This window comes from Saimiri boliviensis, chromosome 3 (assembly GCF_048565385.1).
Source record: "Saimiri boliviensis isolate mSaiBol1 chromosome 3, mSaiBol1.pri, whole genome shotgun sequence".
In the NCBI taxonomy this organism is placed as follows: Eukaryota; Metazoa; Chordata; class Mammalia; order Primates; family Cebidae; genus Saimiri; species Saimiri boliviensis.
In genome coordinates this window covers 3155083-3176748 of record NC_133451.1, presented here as the reverse complement: position 1 = coordinate 3176748, position 21666 = coordinate 3155083, and the positions used below count along the sequence as shown (strand labels likewise).

The window sequence follows — 21666 nt, the reverse complement described above, 5'->3', positions numbered from 1 at the left end:
TGGTGCACACCTGGGAGGCTGAGGTGGATGAATCACTTGAACCTGGGAGGCAGAGGTTGCCGTGAGATTACACTACTGCACTCCAGCCTGGGTGACAGAGTGAGACCCTGTCTTAAAAAAAAAAAGAAAGGGAAAGGAAAGGAATGGAAAACAGCTAAATTACAAGTAGAGAGGTAACAAAAACAAAAATCTACCCACCAAATAAAACACTGGGTTGAGCAGAATGCAGGAGGCAGTGTAGGAGGTAAGGGCACGGGCTTCATAGTCAGCCTTGGCCCGCCCTCACCCCAGCACTCTAAACCTGTGTGCTGCCTCATCACCTCCAGAACCTCTCTGAGCTGTGGGTTCCCCCTGTAAAGCAGGTGGGCAATACCAAGCTGAGATGGCATTGTGAGAAGAAATGAAGTCAGCTGCCCCATGAACAGCATGGAGAACTGCCGTCAAAGCACAGCTCTATTAGGACTGAAGACAGAGCTGATTCCAGCCACCCACCTTTCACAAGGACCTTAAGTTACCATCACTATGCAACCGTGAGCCAAGGCTGTGCGGACAAACCTGCTGTTTAGCTAACATTGGGAGGATGATGTCAGCTATCTGTCGAGACAGTCGTTTCCACTTGTCTTCATTCTCCTTGTGGCACTGCTGCAGGACAAGAATGAACATCTCCAACACCTGCAAGAGTGTTTGTGCACAATTAGAAAGTCAGCTGCCAGGAGGTGCCTCTCCACCCCCCACGCGTCCATCTGTCACACTTGTCCCAGCTCAGCTGGAAGACTCTAGGATCCAAGCAGATGTGAGCCCAATGAGGACGGGGGACACTGATGTAATCCCCACTCTACGACATGAGAAACGCTGGGGAATCAGAACGAAACACTCTCCGCGAAGCACGCCCAGAGCTCACTGAACATATGCCAGATGAGCTCCTCTCCAGGATACCCACCCACCCAGCCAGCTCTGCCTGTCACGACGGGCTTGCCAGTCGCTCACTTTTAGACCTCTTTATGATACATGGACTTTTTCATTGCAATTATGTGACTTAATTGGGCATTAAGTATTTAATTAAATACTACAGAGATCAATTAAAATACGAATGAACAAAGAAAGTGCTGCTGCTTATGAGAAAAGCTTATGGCTTCATAAAGATTCAAAGACAAACAGCTAAAAAGAATTGACAAAATAAGCCAGGGCTAGACAACTGTCCAAGTTAAACGAAAGGAAAAGTCATTAAAAAAAGTTGGGTTTCTGCACTCAGCCTGCCTTGAAACGTCTTTGAATTCCTATGCCATCTTAAAAAAACAAAAGCAGAAGTCAGCTCACAGAAAAAGACCTTAGCCCTATGTCAAAATAGTGGTAAATAAATTTACAAATAAAGTTTTTATTTCAGAGTTGAGATTTCTATCATTTTTCAGATCTCTACCATCTTGACCAACATTGTCAATTGATTTTTTGGTCCTTGTTTTGGAAAAGAGGGCCTCACCATCTTGAATGATCTCGTGACTCAGACTAGGAGTCAGGTGGCCCCCGTGGCTGTGCCCACTTTGAAGATAAACAACCACCACACCTTCTGCCCATCCCCCGGCATCTCCCAAGGCCCCAGAAAGCTCAACGCTGGTTCAAACTCACACTGTTAACAGTGAGTGCTACTCTGAACTGGTTAGCAAACAACTGGACCACATGGCACTTCCTTCCGTCTGCATGGAGACAATCAAGTGTCCACGACAGTTCCACCCCACATTTCTCTCACCTGATGGTACTGGATGAGTCTCAGTAACATTGAAACCACCACCTCCTTTTGGGTTTCAAGCTCTTTCCCTGCATCAGCTTTATTCGTTCCTCTTAATACAAACAGGTCATGGACTATGGGCTGCAGAGCCGGTATGGCTGTGGGCACAAAAGGGCACCCTCATCAGGCACTTCATGGAAATTACATTGGGAAAACTGCTCTCAACATTTACAAAATGCTTTCAAGAAATAAATAAAACCCTTATACAAACTTGGTTTATGATAAGAGATGAATTAAGGTTATCAATTAATCATTATACCATTGTGGAAGGTCAAGGCTCTTCCTCTGAGCACTGATCATTTTGTGATGCCTTCTAAAAAAAAACACAAACCTAGGGCTCCTGTAATTTAACACCACTTCTGAAAAAAGGTAACTCAAATTAAAAAGTCAATCTGAAAATGACAAAACTTTCCAAACAACCAAAACAGCAACATTCCTGGTCTCAAAATTAATCTGCTTGATTCATCTGAAAAGACAATACAAACTTCCACATAATATATTTAATCAAAGCCATCGGATGATGATGCTTTTCTCAGTAAACTCACTTTCTCATTAGATAAGGGATTTTCCCCCAGGTCTTGTTTTGGTCTAAACCAGGAGTCAAAATAATTGGCCTACTATGACCACATATTAAAAAATCTAAGAAACCCATTTCATTGGCACACAGGAGCCCTCTGACCCTCAATGGCATGCACACACAGAACACTGAACCCTCAGTGACACACCTGCACACACACAGAGGCACACTCTGACCCCTCAGTGTCACATGCACGTAGAAACACTGGCTGACCCCAGTGACACATACACACACACACACACAGAGACACGCTCTGATCCTTCAGAGTCACATACACACTGGAACACTCACTGACCCCTCAGTGACACGTACTCACACATGCACACACACACAGAGGCACACTCTGACCCCTCAGTGACACACGTACACAGCAACACTCACTGACCTCTCGGTGACACGTACTCACACACGCACACACACACAGAGGCACACTCTGACCCCTCAGTGACACACGCACACAGCAACACTCACTGACCTCTCAGTGACACGTACTCACACACACACACACACACACACACACACACAGAGGCACACTCTGACACCACAGTGTCACACACACAGGAATACTCACTGACCTTTCAGTGACACGTACTCACACATGCACACACACACAGAGGCACACTCTGACCTCTGTCACACACACATAGGAACACTCACTGACCTCTCAGTGACACAAACTCACACATGCACACACACACAGAGGCACACTCTGACCCCACAGTGTCACATGCACACAGGAACACTCACTGACCCCTCAGTGACACGTACTCACACATACACATACACACAGAGGCACACTCTGACCCCTCAGTGACACATGCACACAGGAACACTCACTGATCCCTCAGTAGCACGCACTCACACATGCACACACACACACACACACACACTCTGACCCCTCAGTGTCACACAAACACAGGAACATTGACCCCCAGTGACACGTACTCACACACGAGCACACAGAGACACACTCTGACCCCTCAGTGACACGCACATACAAGAATACTCACTGACCCTGTCAGTGACATGCACACACGTACACACACGGCACACTCTCACGCCTCAATGACATGCACATACAAAATACTGACACTGTCAGTGACACACATGCACATACACACACGGCACACCCTGACCCCTCAGTCAAGGGCACACTGCAACCCTCTTGGACGCGCATGCACACACTCTGACGTGTCAGTGACATACACACTCTGGCCCTAAGACATGCACACACAGGAATACTCACGGACCCTTCAGAGGCACGCATGGAGGGACACACTTTCTGATGCTCTCACAGATGACCAAGCTTCCCAGCAGAAAGTGCCGGGTTTGGCTGCCTGCTGATTCTCTGCCAGAAGACCCTCCAAATCCAGGAGAGCAAAACACCTATGCCTTGAATAATCTATACTGTGGCTGTGTGAATCTGAAGCCCTGGTGAGGCCATGGCAAAGACTAACCGGCTTAGCGATGTAAAGAGTGAGAGGTCAGCCAAGGCCCTGCCTCAAAACACAGCGCGGGGAATGCTCTCCTGCACACACGCTGAGTGGAAAGGACTGGGCAATAGTGCTATTCTCACATCTAGGGGTCTGCAAGGGTCTCAGGATGTGTCCCTGTCAAAGTTCAAAAGCCGACGGATTCCAGCAAAGGAGTCAGGGAGGGGTCAGTAGGGCAATGCTGGAAGACCAGTTCAAAAACCTCAAAGAAAGATTTACGACTCATTCATAAAACCACACAAGCTCCTTCCACAGGCTGGGAGCTTACACAGCTGGCCATCTCCTGGGGTTCTTATTTAAGCTCCAGCAAAACCATCAGGCAAAACAGAAAGCCCGAACCAAGTTAAACTATATCTCTAATACCACTGGGTGAGAAATCAAAATTTAATTTATGGCAATTTTGGATTTAAGAACTTTAAGTGTTTTATCGCTTCTCGGTCTTTTGGCTGAGATCAAACAAAGAATTTTTAGTGTTTCATGTGAATGAACAGGAACTTTATATTCAGAATCTATTTGTACCTTAGGCTGTCTTACTGTTTCTTCTATTTTTTTTTTTTTTTTTCCCTGAGAAGATTACAAACTGCTGAGAGCAAAGAACATTTTCTCTTCGCTTTTGAAACATCTCTAATCGGTACATTCATTTACAAAGACACAGACATGCAAGCAGAGGCTGGGAGGCACACAGCTGCCATTTACAAAGCTGAAAGTGGGTGTATGAAAACGAACACTGCCAAGCATGTCGGATCACAGAAGATGACAGTGAAAGGTGTGTTCCATTACCGTGTGTCACAGCCTTCCTTCCGCTGGCCATGATGCCATCACAGAGCTGAATGATTTTAGGAATTCCAATAATCTGCTTCGAATGATAGCGTTCATAAGACAGTAATACCAAGAAGAAAAAGATGTTTGGTATGATTGCCTCTGATTCCCTAGAAATGAAAATATCAACTTAGACTTTTCTGTTAAAATGAAGACACATGACTAAAAGCAACATAAAATAACTTACGATTCAGCCGCGAGAGCAAGTGCACATTAAGCTAACAGCTATCAGTGATCTACTCTCACCCTGTGCCTGCACAGTGCCTCCCGTCAGCTGTCAGGGATCTACTCTCACCCTGTGCCTGCACAGTGCCTCCCGTCGGCTGTCAGGGATCTACTCTCACCCTGTGCCTGCACAGTGCCTCCCGTCGGCTGTCAGGGATCTACTCTCACCCTGTGCCTGCACAGTGCCTCCCGTCGGCTGTCAGGGATCTACTCTCACCCTGTGCCTGCACAGTGCCTCCCGTCGGCTGTCAGGGATGTACTCTCACCCTGTGCCTGCACAGTGCCTCCCGTCAGCTGTCAGGGATCTACTCTCACCCACCCCTGCACAGTGCCTCCTGTCAGTTGTAAGTGATCTGCTCTCACCCCATGCCTGCACAGTGCCTCCTGTCAGTTGTAAGTGATCTACTCTCACCCTATGCCTACCACAGTACATCCCATTTGTGCCCTCATGCAGAGCCAGGACAGGTAAAAGGGTTCAGAGGGAGCAGGTAGAAGGCTGCTGATGCCACAGGGGCACAGCAGCTATGATCTTCCCTTTGCTGCTGAAGAAACTGAGACCCAAAGGGGAAAAAGCAACTTGCCCCAAAACACAGTGGAGGTGTCACGTAATCAGAATAAACTCTGCATCTCCAGACCCCAGCAAATCTGAGAGCACTTTCCTTCTGCACTAAGTTTTCCTAACTACAGTATTTGTTAGGTATTTCAGGAATTAAAGAATTTTACTTTTTAATAATTATAAACCTGTAATGGATGTAGCAAGAAGTATTAAAACCTCAACATCTAGCAACAAAATAGCTGCAGTTATAAGTGCATAATTACTAAAGACATCCTTATATAAAAGCTGCTTTCTCTAAGAAGATTTAAAAACTAACGCTCCACCACCTGAGATTTCATTCTGCCATCTGTCAACACAATTACATGCTTTGAAATGCGTAATGAGAACTGACAACATATGGAACATAACTACTTCCAAACAAGTCTTGAGATATACATTAATTTTTAAGATAAGCAAAAATGCACAGCATGTTAATCAGATTTCCACTTAAAGAAAACAGCAAAAATGCCTAACAGTACTTTACACATTCATCTTAATAACCCAAATGACATGTGAGTACACAAGAAGGAGGAAAAAGTATAAAATAATAAAATGTTATTACCTGAACTGACCCACTTCGATGTATTCAAACTGTTTCAACACAAAGCCAATAAACACCTAAGGGAAGGAAGACAGAATTTCACGTCAGCAGTAGGATTACAATGTAAAAACCAGGTTTCTATTCCTCCTGCATAAATTTTAAATTTCTTGAGAGCTGATAAATGTGACTATAAGCATAACTCTACTCTGAAATCATCCTAGATAACTGTGGAGCACATCCAGGAATCCCCTCAACAGCAACTTTACTACACACTGAGGTGAAACCTTACTGGAAAAACAAGTACTAAATTCCAAGAGACATCAGGGATTACCCAAAAGTACATCCTGGGGACTCATCTGTTCCAGTTAATGGCAGACAGAGTAGAACAGATTCCCTGAAACGGGTTTAGTAAGAAGATACCCAGAGGAGTCGACATTCTTCCTCCCAGCACCCGAGAGGCAGCGCACCAGGGCTGCACGAGCCGATTCTGAGTCACACTCGTATTCCACGCAGCCGCCAGCTTTCCCAACCTGATGGGGAGCTTCCACGGATAAAGCGTGGAGCATATGGCCCTGGCTTTCTCAGGGCCTCTGGGCAGAATGCAAACATACAGCAGGCGCTCAATAAACCATTATCAGCATAGAGTTCAATGGTGTGTCTGTTAGTAGTGTTCTACTCTTGTTCATAAAACCATCACTGCATTGAATCTTAAGAACTGGGAGAAAGGTGCAGGGACTGGCTGATGAAAGGCAATCAGAACAAACAGGAAACCAGAGCGCTCACAGCAGGAACGACCTCACACCACCACGAAGGGCAGCTGGGCATGAGCCTCGCTGGTTGGGGGGGCAGGGGGCAGCGGGACCCAGAGGGAAGCACATGCCAGAGATGAACTCCACATGCCTGCAGAGCGCGTTCAGCATGGGGAAGCCCCAACACGGAAGAGTTGCATGGGGATTGCAGACAGATAAAGCAACAGAAAGTATTCTACGCTGAAGAAAAAGCTCTAGTAGAATGACTAAAGAATCTGATACAACACTCAAGTCTCCCTCTGTTATGTTAGAGTGGGGAGTTCCTTTTTTTTCCTACTAAAGACAGCCCCAAAGAGACCATAGTCTGTAATTATCATATGAGAAAATCAGTTTCTACCTATGATGAGTCACAACCACAAGTTATTATTATTATTATTGTTGTTGTTATTTAGACAGAGTCTTGCTCTGTCTCATCCAGGCTGGAGGGCAGTGGTGCAACCTCGGCTCACTGCAACCTCCATCTCCCGGGTTCAAGTGATTCTCCTGCCTCAGCCTCCCGAGTAACTGGGATTACAAGCACCCACCAACTATGTCCAGCTAATTTTTTTTTCTTTTTTGTATTTTTAGTAAAGATGGGGTTTCATCATGTTGGTCAGGCTGTTTTCAAACTCCTGACCTCAAATGATCTACCCGCCTTGGCCTCCCAGAGTGCTGGGAATACAGGCATGAGCCACTGTACCCTGCCAGAGATAGGAATAATTATTATTACTATTATTTTAGAGACAGGTGTTGCCATGTTGCCCAGGCTGAATTCAAACTCCCAGTCTCAAGTGATCCTCCCGCCTCAGCCTCCTCAGTAACTAGGACTACAGAGGTGTGCCACCATGCCCAGCTGGTACTGGGACATTTTGAAGAAAAGGTAGACTACACTCTTTGTTCTTACCAGAACGGAACAAATCAGGGCTCTGGCTTCTCAAACTGGTTTAGTTTCAGAACTAAACGAGTTGGGGCGCCCCTGCCCTCTTGAGATCCTGATCCTCTCAGCCCTTGCTGCCCACAACCACAGACCAGGGCTTCTCCCCAGGCAGCCTCCTAGTGTCAAAGGAAAGGAAGGTTCCCAATGCATGCTTCCTGAGGAGAGCGATGGCCCATTTAGATGGATTTTCTTGGGATAGGTTTTGTGAAAGAAGGGTCAAAGCATCAGGCCAAGGCAAAGCCCACCCCTTGATGCCTCTTTCATTACGGGCAGACCCTGCCCCAATACCCACTGCGGGAAATCAGTGTTGACCGTGTGCCCTCAGTTCTCCAAAGGAAACAGACCCTTTCAGGTGAATAAAAGGGCTGACAGGATCAACAGATAGATGTATGTCTAGAAGGAAATAGAGAAGTGTAATATTTCTATCTCAAAAAAATTCCTACCCCACGTAAGAAAGTAGGCCAAGATCATGGCTCAAAAATGACAGTTAAACTTTGACAATGGAAAGGCAGTTTCATCTGCAGAGATTTAACTGGCATGAATCTTGAGAATGTGCATCTTGAAGGACATGACAGGAAACTGCCTGCTCAGCCCAGTCCTTAGGACCCTAACGTGAGTGCTTGTGAGTACGCCACTGCAGGAGGAAGGCCACACCGCCGAGAGGGAAGGAGGGCAAATGTCTGTGCAGAGCTACACGACGCCCACGTGAACTCCAGGAGCGCGGGTCTCACTTGCTGTCCTTCTATATTCCATTCCTTTTTAAAGAGGCAAGCTAACCCGTTAGATAGCTTGAAATAGAAGACCATAACTGATAATCCATTTAAACTAAGTCTCTAGATTTTGCAAAACATGTTCCCCAAACAATAAATCTTAACTATATCTTACAATTTAAACTCAAACTTATTGGGGGTGGGGGGAGGCGAGTGGATGGGACAAACCTTTGGCAAATCCCTAAACGCTAACCCCTTTAGTCCAGCTCCCCGGACTCAGGTTAGCTTTGAGTCCGCAGAGCTGGGGCAAGGGCGCCGACTTGTGGAGGCTAGCTGTGCCCCGGGCCTTGTGCACTAGCTAAGTGCATGAAATAGATAAGCAGCAGCAACTGATGGGGGAAAACACAGTTCACATTTCTTTAAGGTAGATTTCAGTGTCTTTTAGGGCCATTTATACTACATTAGGAACCGGTATGATGGATAAAAGATAAAAGTGACAAACCTGATCTGAATCCAGAAGACAATAATTAACCCGTAACTGAACCAGCTGCGCCAGCAAATCTAAAACCTGCTTCTGTAACTGCACAGACGTTGTTGTCGTGTACTGTTTTAAAGCTTTTATAACAAGAGGCTCAAATAAACGAATGTGATTATGAATAGCATTCTATAAAAAAAAAAAAAGAAAGAAAAAATCCGTAAGTCTTCAACTAAAAGCTTCACACAAAATACCTAGAAAGTCTCAGCTCTAGTTTCATCTCTAGCATTGCCATGCCTGAGTTCACATGCCGCACATGGTACCAATTACCTTATCTGCACGGTTCTTTGTGACACTTGTGAGGTTTGTCTTCAACTGGGTAGACACTTTCTGGAGGACATCAAACCATCTGCCAAATGGGAATAAAAGGGAAGCAGAGAATGAGAATATCCTTAAATAATCTCCTGTGTACTCAGATATACTCCTGCTCAAACCAATTTCACATTCACTTGATCAGAACGTGTCAGACTGAGAAACAACTTGAAAGGCCACTCAATGTGGCAGCATCACCCTCTTGAAATAATGACTAGAGTTTACAGCTGCCTGAGAGCCATCAAGTCTCATCACCCGTAGAAGGCTCCTCAAGTCTGAGCTTTTTTTCTGCTACAGGAAACTGACTACTCAGCCCAGTCTCTAGTGATACTTGAGCGAAAGGTGAAGGTCATTGGAAAGATCCAATAATTTAGAATAAATCACATGGTTTTGTTGGAGGAAAAGCCTTTAAAGTATGCGTCCCCAAACTATGGCCCGCGGGTCACATGCGGCCCCCTGAGGCCATTTATCCGGCCCCCGCCACACTTCAGGAAGGGGCACCTCTTTCATTGGTGGTCAGTGAGAGGAGCACAGTATGTGGCGGCCCTCCATCGGTCTGAAGGACAGTGAACCGGCCCCCTGTGTAAAAAGTTTGGGGACACCTGCTTTAAAGTATTTACATCAATTATATCCTTTCTAAGAAACAATATGAAATTAACTCAAACATGCACACACTTACATGCTGATTAATACCCCAAATGGCTACATAAAGCATTTAAACAGACTTACTCCTGAAACTCGAATATACAGTGAGTACATCACCAACCTACAGCCTGGAACATGGATATTTTCCTTGACACCTGACTCTACTGTTTTAATTGTAGCTATTGAATCGCTACATTTATAAAAAGAAAAACAAGGGATCTATTATTGCTACTACATAGATTGGCAACTCAAATACCTTTCATACTTATGGCAATTTAAGAAGTCCTGTATTCCAGGCATTAAAAACACAAACAGGCCGGGCACAGTGGCTCAAGCCTGTAATCCCAGCACTTTGGGAGGCCGAGGCGGGTGGATCACGAGGTCGAGAGATCGAGACCATCCTGGTCAACATGGTGAAACCCCGTCTCTACTAAAAATACAAAAAACTAGCTGGGCATGATGGCACATGCCTGTAATCCCAGCTACTCAGGAGGCTGAGGCAGGAGAATTGCCTGAGCCCAGGAGGCGGAGGTTGCGGTGAGCCGAGATCGCGCCATTGCACTCCAGCCTGGGTAACAAGAGCGAAACTCCGTCTCAAAAAAACAAAAAAAAAAAAAACAAAAAAAAAACACAAACATAAATTTAAGTGAAAAGACACTTCTAGTCATAAAGTTTATATAACACAAGGTAATATATCCAAGACCCTATGCCCTTCACACACCTCTGAACACCAGCACTACTGTGCGGCAATGAGGCTGTCATTTCATCCTGTTACAGGCCTGACACAAGTGCCATCAACACGTGCCACACCACTCTCAAGGGCCTGTGCTTTGAATGGGTGGCAGTTCTGGTTTGCTGACACAATCTGGCAATGAAAGCTGGCTGCTTTGCAGCCACTCAATGTTCCTCCTTCTCTACCCCCACCTCTGAGATGCGTAAGTCCCAAGCCCATCTCACTCACTGGCCACACACTTCTTGGAAGGCTGGGCTATGCCTTAAATCATCTTTGCATCAACCATATTTCCTAGAGTTCTTTGAATACAGCAGACTATAAGAAGATGTTGGCTACCATTTTTCGTTTTTATTCTTTTACAAAGTATTTCCTGCTTGCTCTTTCGTGTTTCCACCAACGACAGCATTCTTGCCACAACTGTTACCCCGAGGTGTCGTGATCCTGCTCCGCCTGCACCATGTTCCTCAGGCTGGCGTCAGCGAGGGCCTGGGTGAAGTGGGTGTACGGGGCCATGAAGCAGTAGTGGTACAAGCCTGGCCTCACACTAGAGGAGCCAAGGCGCTGTACTCGGCCTTGCGACTTGCTGGGGTTGGAAGATAAGCCGTCAAACTGGGAGGCCAAGTTTGTCCCAAACAGAGTCTTCAATAACTAGAGTGAAGAAATCGAAGCATCAACAATGTGGCATGAAGAACAAACACTTTAAGAATCTCCCACACAAATACCAAATCCATCTATAAATAACTGGATATGTCAGCAAAGATTCAGACTGTGAAATTCTTCCCGTGAATCACCATTAATACCTCACGAGATACTGTATGAAGTGCTGTTTGTACCTTAAACGAGTTTTGGGTCTCCCTGTGATTCTACAGGAGACTGTGCACTCTAAACAAAAACCCCCGAGGGATGGAAAGTTAACTAGCACGGTTGCAGGGGAGCTTCTGATGCCCTTTGCCCTCCACAGTGACAGACCCTGTCTTGGGAAGCGAAGGGAAGGAGGCCCTCCTGGCTCAATCATGGAGTAAGCCAAGGAGTACTACGCTGGACCTCTCATTCCTTCCAGCTGATCACACCACCAGCACCTGCTTCTTAAGGAGTAGCAGTGTTTTGTTGTCATACCCGAAAGTCTTAACAGATAGAGGAAAAGAAATGAAGCTCTTACTTGTTGAACACAAACAGTTGCCATCATTGGTTCTCTGCTAAAGCAGGATTTCAGGTATCCTAGGATCTCTTCAACACACTGTGGAAACAAAGTGAGACATTAAGAGACTCAGAGATGACCCATTATTGCACGAATCCTGGACAGAAACCAAAAGCACAACACAGCTTCCATTTAAATCATGTCAACAGTAGAGCAAAATCAGAGGGAAGTTTTCCATTTCTTATTTTGAAGAGTCCGTAAAAAGTCTTTTTTTTTTTTTAAGTTTAATTCCCATATAATACTCAAATCATGGAGAGTGTTTGCTAAAAATACAAATTCTCTGTGCTATCCTCAGAACTACCTAGCACCCTGTATCGTTCTTAAGAGCAGGCAGTTTAGAAGACTGGAAAATAACGAATTCTCTTTCTGGATGATCTAACCTCCAATTTGGTTTCATATCAGAAAAAGAATAACAAGAAATTTAATTCCTTTTTTTTTTTTTGAGGAGATGTTTTCCATTTAGACCAGAGGCTGGGAGGACATTCTGAGCAGAGGGAAGAGGTTGGACAAGAGTGGTACGAGTAATTCATTATTATTTTCAAATAACGTTATGTTACCTTGTGCATGGTGCAAGAATTTTATAATAACAAAATATTCCTAATTCCTCCCTCCCGTCCCTTGTATCATTGATGTCATTTATCTCACTAATACATAAGCTATAGTCATTAAATACAACATTATTAGTATGAACAAATTGTTATCTGTTACATCAAGTGAGACTAAGAAAAATAAAAGTTTTTCTTATATGCAATATGCAATTGTCCTTAATAATGGAGACATGAAAGAAAAATGAGGGAAGAGAATAACAAACAAGGAGCCAACCAACATTTCGTTTAAACTTCTAAGTTGATATGATGTGGTACTGATAAAAGAGTGCATATTTTGTGTAAAGTGGAGAGTTCCATACATGTTAATTACGTTTACTTGTTCCAGATCTGAGTTCAAGTCCTGGATATCATTGTTAATTTTCTGTCTCATTGATCTGTCTAATATTAATGTTGAAGTCTCCCATTATTATTGTGTGGGAGTCTAAGTCTCTTTATAAGTCTTGTATGTCTGGGTATTCCTGTATTGGGTGCGTATATATTTAGGATCTTTAACTCTTCTTGTTGTTGCGTTGATTCTTTTATCATTATATAATGTCTTTCTTTGCTTCTTTTGATCTTTGTTGCTTTAAAGACTATTTTATCAGAGGCAAAAATTGTAACTTCTGCTTTTTATTTATTTATTTTTGCTCTCTGTTTGGTTGGTAAATCTATCTCCATCCCTTGTTTTGAGTCTTTGTGTATCCTTGAATGTGAGATGGGTCTGGATGCAGCATACCGATGGGTTTTAGTTTTTTGTCCAAATTGCCTGTCTGTCTTTGAATTGGGGAATTTAGTCAATTTAAATTTAGAATTAATAATGATATATGTGAGTTTAATACTGCCAGTTAATATTAGCTGGCTATTTTGCCCATTAGTTGATGTAAATTCTTCATTATATTGATGTTCTTTACTTTTTGGTATTTTTTAGAAAGGCTGATACTGTTTGTTCCTTTCTATGTGTAGTGGTTCTTTCAGAAGCTCTTGTAAAGCAGGCCTGGTGGTGATGAATTCTCTGAGTGCTTGCTTATTCACAAAAAACTTTACTTTTCCTTCACTTATGAAGCTTAGTTTGGCTGGATGTGAAATTCTGGGTTGAAAGTTCTTTTCTTTAAGGATATTGAATATTGGTCCCCACTCTCTTCTGGCTTATAGGGTTTCTGCTGAGAGATCTGCTGTAAGTCTGACAGGCTTCCCTTTGTGGGTAACCTGACCTTTCTCTCTGGCTGCCCTTAGTATTTTCTCCTTCATTTCTACCCTGGTGAATCTGACGATTACGTGCCTTGGAGTTGCTCTTCTTGAGGAATATCTTTGTGGTGTTCTCTGTATTACCTGGAGTTGAATATTATCCTGCATTACTAAGTTGGGAAAATTTTCCCGAATAATATCCTGAAGCATATTTTCCAACTTGGATTCATTCTCTTCATCACATTCAGGTACACCTATCAAGCGTAGATTAGGTCTTTTCACATAGTCCCATATTTCTTGGAGACTTTGCTCGTTCCTTTTTATCCTTTTTTCTCTAATCTTGTCTTCTAGTTTTATTTCATTGAGTTGGTCTTCGACCTCTGATATCCTTTCTTCTGCTTGATCAATTCGGCTGTTAAAACTTGTGCATACTTCACGTAGTTCTCGTATTGTGTTTTTCAGCTCCATCAATTCACTTATTTTCCTTTCTAAATTTTGTATTCTTGTTGACATTTCATCAAACCTTTTTTCAAAGTTCTTCGTTTCTTTAGATTGTGTTAGAACTAGTTCTTTTAATTCACAGAAGTTTCTTATTATCCACGTTTTGAAGCCTGCTTCTGTAATTGGAACACACTCGTTCTCCATCAAGCCTTGTTCCGTTGCTGATGAGGAACTGGGATCCCCCGCTAAGGGGGAGGCATTCTGATCTTGGGTATTCTCAGCCTTTTTTGACTGTTTCCTTCCCTTCGTTGTAGATTTATCCATCTGTGGTCTTTATAATTACCGTCTTTGTAATTGGGTTTCTGAGTGGACGTCCAACTTATTGATTCTCAGCGCCGAAATCCGAGCAACCCACTGCGCCGACTAAATCAGCAGCGTTAAGATTGATGGTGCTTTTCTGACTCTGCACCAAGAACCGACGCTCTGAGGCACCGGCAAAACAGCCTCGCCGGTCACAAGAGTCGCGCTGGCGACCCGTGGGGCTCCTCCGCTGGGAATCTCCTAAAAGTCTTGAAGTCTATGTTATCCCATTCTTTCAGGCATCTATGTATCCCTTCATTAACTCATTCATTCAATAAACTGTCATCAAGTACCTCTTGTCTACTAGGTATCCAGTACTATTCTCAGGGCAGGAATTCAGAAGTGTGCAAAGCGGCTAAGAGCTCTGCCTCCATAGAGGCCCTGAATATGTCCAATAAAGACAACACATAATACAGCAATGTGTGGTTTACCACAAATTAGCCCTAGAATTGTCTTACAGTGATCTGCAAAATGACCAAAATAACTACCTTAATGTTATTACTCTCACAACCTATTTTTATCAACATCTATAACAATGTGTACGGCACCCAATTTCCTTTTCAAAAATCAAGAAGAGGCCAGGCAGGGTAGTTCATACCAGTAATCCAAGCATTTTCAGAGGCTGAAACAGGTGGATTACTTGAGGTCAGGAGTTCAAGACCAGCCTGACCAACACGGTGAAAGCCCATCTCTACTAAAAATACAAAATTAGCCAGACGTGGTGGCGCACACCTGTAATCCCAGCTACGTCAGAGGCTGAGGCAGGAGAATCACTTGAACCCAGGAGGCAGAGGTTGCAGTGAGCCGAGATGGTGCCACTGCACTCCAGCCTGGACAACAACAGCGCAACTCCAACTCAAAGAATCAAGACAGAAGAAGATACCAACTCAAAGAGTGCCACCAACCCAGGCATTTGGAATGCACAGCCTGTTTTGCCAATGCCTGGCTAATCATAAACTGGTTTCTATCAGCTGCTAAAAGCCAACACCAATTAGATTGAAAATGCTTCCCTCTCCCATTGTTCGACAAAATACCTCTACTAATAAGCAATAGATTCTTGTTGGTTTCAAATACTCAAGGGCCATACGTTTTTAAAATTCCGATGTACTCAAGTTATATTCTAAATGTGTATGGTTGTTCTCAGAATTGAATTTGTCACACGTCACTTTTTGTTTCTACTAGCTCCCAGCAGATAGCTAATACATGCTAACTGAAAACATGACAAATAGAGCCTGTGAATCACAATTTGCCTAACAAAGGACCTTAACGAATGTGTATGGAATGCTTGATGTGCACAAGAAACCGAAGCCCTGGAAAGGGGGGAGGAAGCACGCTGTTTCTGGCCTTTGGAGAGCTCCTAGAGTCCCAGGAACCAAATCCTAGTATCCAATGTAAAATATGAGACTTCCACTACTGAGCACAATGAAGGTGACAAACTGGGTTTACCATCCTGCCTGAAACAACCCAAGAAAACCAAAACCAAAACAGACAAAACCCACAGTCCTCAAGACACTGGACATCAGCAATGAAGGACAGTGATCCCTGTGCGACGAGAGACAAAGTGGGCCCTACGACCACCCCAGCTCACCGCTCTGAGAGAGTTTCTAGGCTGTGGCACAAGGAGGAGGGACAGGCAACTCCCTGAACTGAAGAGGCTCTGTGAATCTAAGGAGACCAACACAGCCACGGTTCGTAAGACAGAGTACCAGAGAAGACAGAACAAGACGGAGAGCGCCCTGGAGATCTGGGGAATGTCCCCCTCGAGTACTCAGCGAAGCTGTGTGTGTGAAGAAAACTACCTGATGCCAGGGAGAGAACCATCTGCAAGGATTAGAGGGAGCAGTGCTCGGTGCTTACACAGGGCTGGAAACAGTCACTGTTGTCAGCAGGCACACTGGAAAACCCGAACTTTCTGGGTCATTAGGCAGAGTACTCAGGAAGGTCTTGCCTCCTGAGTACTCCTAGAGGAATAATTAGTCCTAGACTAAGCACTGCTCCAACCCATCTGACAAATTATAAAGCAAGACCCGAAAGAGTACCATCTATATGTAACTCAACTAACCTCAAAACAAAGTTCAAGAAGATTTATGGGAACACAAAACTATCTAGCAACCAACAAAGTAAAATTCACATTGGGCATCCAATAGAAAGCCAGCAGGCATGCAAAGAGGTAGGAAAGCAAAATCCATGCAGAGTATCAAGCAACCAAAAACACCGAGAACTGAGACGTTATATTATAAGATCTTAGAACTAGCAGAGAAGGACATTAAAGCAGCTATTACAACTGTGTTCACAAAGCTAAGCAGAGACACATGGAGAAGTTTTTACAAACTTCTAATATAAAAACACAATTAGTGACATACACTGAACAGGTGCCAGACACAGTGGCTCACACCTACAGTCCCAGCACTTTGGGAGGCTGAGGCAGGTAAATCATGAGATCAGGAGAGCAAGACCATTCCTGGCCAACACGGTGAAATCCCGTCTCTACTAAAATACAAAAATTAGCTGGGCATGGTGGCACATGCCTGTAGTCCCAGCTACTTGGGAGACTGAGGCAGGAGAATCACTTGAACCCGGGAGATGGAGGTTGCAGTGAGCCAAGATCATGACACTGCACTCCAGCCTGGAGACAGAGCAAGACTCCGTCTCAAAAACCACACAAAAAAAAAAAAGGACTGGTGAGCAAATCTACCTTTACCTGTAAAGACACAGGACAGAGGATAAAATGGTTAATTATCTGGTAATTCTTATGCCAAATGTAAACATTTTCAGAGATAAAATTATTATCTATATGCACCTTTAAAAATATGTACACAAACACAACCATATGGCTGATTTCAGGAATATAAATATCAGCTAACGTCAATCTTCATTAAATTGTGACTTGTTAATAATTTATTCTTTGGATAAGGCAGCATTTGATACATTCACTGACTGTAACTGAAAACAACCACTTCTATATATGACAGTCATAATAAAAAGGTTAAAAAAATCCTACATACAAAAAAGAAAATCTTATTTAAAAACTCTCATTTAGATGATTTTTATTTCAGTATAACTCACATTCAAATTTAAAACATCTAGTATTTTCCATTTTGCTAAAATGTGTGACACAGGGAGACTGTCAGCCACTAAAGAGGTCTTATTAAGCACAGTGGTTTAGGGCAAAGAGAGGGATCTCTGAAAATCCATGAGACTTGACTCAGGCTCTGCCACTGACTTATCTGGCCCTGAGAATGGTCACATCTTTCAGTTTCAAGCTATGGTGTCAAATGGGCTAATATGGCTCCATCACAGTGTGGATATAAGATAAAGCGACACTCAAACTAATCGTTAACAAGAACATCTCTTCATTCAACAGATGTTCACCGAACGACACAATCTTTCCAGTACTGCTATAGGCACTGAAGAACCAAGAAGTAGAATAAATAAACAGAATGTTTTGTGAAAGTTGCAGATACAGGAATGAAATCACTTTGTCAGACCCAGACAGAATTGGGCCAGGAAGGCACAAAGGAGATGGGGTTCATGCTTATGTGTCCAAGGTAAGAACTGTTTCCAAAGACTTTCCAACAACCCCACAAGAAACCCTTCACGTGCATCCTTTACACACCTGCTGTGCGCAGCTTGCACGTTCCGCATGAATACATATGTTCTATGACCAGATTTATCACTAGCCATTCTTGAGGACTGCAGCCATTCAGCTAAAATCCTCCCCAGTGAACACCTGCCCAGTGCCTACAATTCCACCAGTGAAAGACAACAACTCTGGCTTTCAGCCTCTGGAGCCAATGAACTCGGCTTCCAGGGAGCTTCTGTGACTCTCTCCCTTTCCGACGGTAAGAGACCCCCTTACCCTTCCCTCACCAGGGAGCTTCTGTGACTCTCTCCCTTTCCGACGGTAAGAGACCCCCTTACCCTTCCCTCACCAGGGAGCTTCTGTGACTCTCTCCCTTTCCGACGGTAAGAGACCCCCTTACCCTTCCCTCACCAGAGGCATTGGTGGCCGGCCATGCCATGCATCCCAAATCATAATCCTCATTTCTCATCCTAAATTGACCACATGTATTCGGACATTTCTCTAATGCCTTTTTTTTAAGATTGACTGTTAGATGATGCAATGGGTCAAAGAGAAAAATGAAGAGGAAAAGAGAATACAGAGTACAGAGAGAAGCAAGTTTTGAAAGGATGGCCAGGAAAGCCTCACCACCAAGGTGACATTACTAAAGTCTCAGCAAGTTTTACTCTGAGGGAACGACAAAATATCAACACAGCAGGACACTAGATAGCCATTAAAAATGACAAGTGCAGCCGGGCGCGGTGGCTCACGCCTGTAATCCCAGCACTTTGGGAGGCTGAGGTGGGTGGATCACGAGGTCGAGAGATCGAGACCATCCTGGTCAACATGGTGAAACCCCGTCTCTACTAAAAATACAAAAAACTAGCTGGGCATGGTGGCGCGTGCCTGTAATCCCAGCTACTCAGGAGGCTGAGGCAGGAGAATTGCCTGAACCCGGGAGGCGGAGGTTGCGGTGAGCCGAGATCGCGCCATTGCACTCCAGCCTGGGTAACAAGAGCGAAACTCCGTCTCAAAAAAAAAAAAAAATGACAAGTGCACACACTAAATTTACATATGGGTTAAAACATGAGGACTAACAGAGAAGACACACTAACATGTGTAATGATTAAAACTAGATAACCTGGTGTGCATGTCCAGATAAAAAGATTCAGAGACATAAAAACAAAGGAAGTAACATTAGACATACTGTATTTCACTTGGAGACACACGTTTGAAGGGGGGCGCGTGTCACTCCTTTCAAAATGCATTAGAAAGTAAGCTGTACTGGTGAATGGAGAGACGGTTACATACACAGAAAGCAAATCTAGCCAAACATGAACAACTGCAGAAGCTGTATTGTGGGTACACAGTAGAGTGTTTACCAAGGAATTCTCATTTTCCTATAGTTTTGAGCAGTAGGGGAAATTACTGGACATAAAGCCAAAGACTATGACTGTCAACCCCAGCTCTGTTACTTCCTCAGGCACAAAAGAGCAAGTCACACCACCCCAGACCCCTGTTGTTTTTTTTTTTTCTTTATGTTTCTTTATTGGAGCAAGATTCCTGATCAGTATACAGTGATGTATTTACTAAGAACAGAGACCTGTGCAGAAATTATACACTATCCATCTAGACAGGTGGTTACACTTTTGCCTATTGACGGAATAGTTCCATTCACCAAGTTTTACACTTCAAAAAGCTTTTGAATTTCACCAGACTGTCCATTAATTCACCTCTGAAAAAAGTGGCATTTAATTTCAGCTACTATATTTTATAGCATTAAAATGCTTATGCACTAGGGTGCTTCTCTACACAATGGCATTGAGCAGACAGAGCTGAGTCCATTATCCCACACAGATTCACATAGTCACATGTGAGAGCTTTATACCAGAGAGCAGGGACAGTTACTGCTAACCATGAGAGCCTATCTCTTTGGCCACATTTTATATAGCTAATGAAGACATGCCAGCAACTGTCCCATGTATAACTTGGTATTAGAGCACCAGGTCTGTGGGATGGTGGTGGCAGGCACTATTATTTTATAACCAGGTAAAAGGCCAGTTTTAAAAACTGCCACTTGGAGATAAAAATCAAGGGCACAATATACTCAGAAAGTATTGAGCAATCTGGTATTCCAAATGATGTGAATACTTTCAGAAGCCAATGGCAAATTGTACCCACATTTCCCCGCTACGGAGATATCAATACATCGATTCAGATCCCGTTACTCAATCCACATAGCCCTGAGGACGTCATGCAAAGTGTGTATCAAAAAATACGAAGTTAGGGTGACAAAGTGTGACAGTGATGTTATACAAGTCAACCTTGGAAGGTCATAGTAAGCATACCTATGCTGAGAGAAAAGCAACAAATCCTTGTATACACATTTAGTTTTATTGTAACAAAGCAACTCGCACACTTTTAACATTTAAAACTGGCATCATCTTACTTTCCAGTGAAACAAAAAGAATACTTAAAAATAAACAGGAACAAGATTACAATCAATTCCAATAAGATTCTACAAGTTCTGCTGATTCTCCCAATGAGTGGCAGGGCTCAAGTCATCATTGGGAGAGAGTTTATTTTAAAAGTGTCGTCTTAAACTGCAAGGATGTCTGTCAAATGCCACAATTCAACATGCCAAAGGAGAAGCCATGCTGTCACAGTGCTCACTTACCCCACCCAAACTTCTCAAACTTACCCTCTGCTGACCTTCTATAACCCCATTTTTTAAAGTTTTTTTTTTTCTTTCTTTAAACAAGAGAAAGTAGACAGATACATGTTGGCAAATGCTAACTGTCCATATTCACAGAGACACAGTGTACTCTCTGAGCCCAGTATACAGAGAAAGGAGGAAAAGCGAGAATTCCATGCACTACTCCACAGGGGCCTAGCACCTTCTGATTCCAGCAGAGCGAAGGGGGCAGGTTTTTCTTTTTCCCACAGAGCTCGGTGGTATTGATTCCACAGTTTTTGCTCAGACAGAAAGGGATAAAAATGAATTTCAAACAGAAAGGGGTAGAGACTCTTTCCATTGTATTCTGCTCAAGATATTTCCCCAAAAATAAGTTGAGAACCATGGTGTAGAGAAAGGAGACCTCAAAATTTTTAAACCCACTAATTTTCTAAACTAAACTGGGTCTAAGCTAATACATGATAACAAATGAAAATAGAATACAAATAGACCTTTATCCCAAACTTCATGGCTAAGGCAGAGTCAGACTTGGGTCCCGTGACACGAAGCATGTGGGGCAGGGAGAAGCCTCCCAGAGCCACCCTGAAGAACCAGGCTCCATCCTAGATGCACTTGGCCCAGAGGACGCACATCAAGTGTGCCAGCCACGACCCAAGGAGAAAAAACAAGACACAAACCTTCCCGATGTCCTGCAGTGTTGCCAGCTCCAGAATCTGAGAGAGAACATCCAAGGCTGAGCGGAGAAACCCCCCAAACTTTTCCGTGCTGTTCTGAAGATCCAAAGTGACCTTGGGAAGGTGAAGGAGAGACACGCAGTTACTGGCCGTCAGTCTTGTCATGCACAGCCAAGACACAACCCTCGGCCGCTGCGGCAGATGCCCCCGCTGTGCAGCCTGTACACTCGCCTCTCAGGCTGAGTCTGTGTGTTTGTCTCCAGCACTGGGG

At 43.9% G+C, this 21666-nt stretch overlaps 1 protein-coding gene across 2 annotated transcripts in view; it reads right to left on the bottom strand.

Moving 5' to 3' along the window:
* Positions 1-21666, bottom strand: part of HTT (huntingtin) — a 159476-nt gene that overhangs the window by 58589 nt on the left and 79221 nt on the right. For both annotated transcript variants that reach the window (XM_039468122.2, XM_074395811.1), the window contains 9 exons: positions 21399-21509; positions 11853-11930; positions 11118-11341; positions 9274-9352; positions 8971-9132; positions 6055-6110; positions 4634-4782; positions 1745-1881; positions 556-672 (listed from right to left, as the gene is read on the bottom strand). In XM_039468122.2, coding sequence (XP_039324056.1) covers positions 556-672; positions 1745-1881; positions 4634-4782; positions 6055-6110; positions 8971-9132; positions 9274-9352; positions 11118-11341; positions 11853-11930; positions 21399-21509 — 1113 coding nt within the window. The remainder of the gene's footprint in view (positions 1-555; positions 673-1744; positions 1882-4633; positions 4783-6054; positions 6111-8970; positions 9133-9273; positions 9353-11117; positions 11342-11852; positions 11931-21398; positions 21510-21666) is intronic.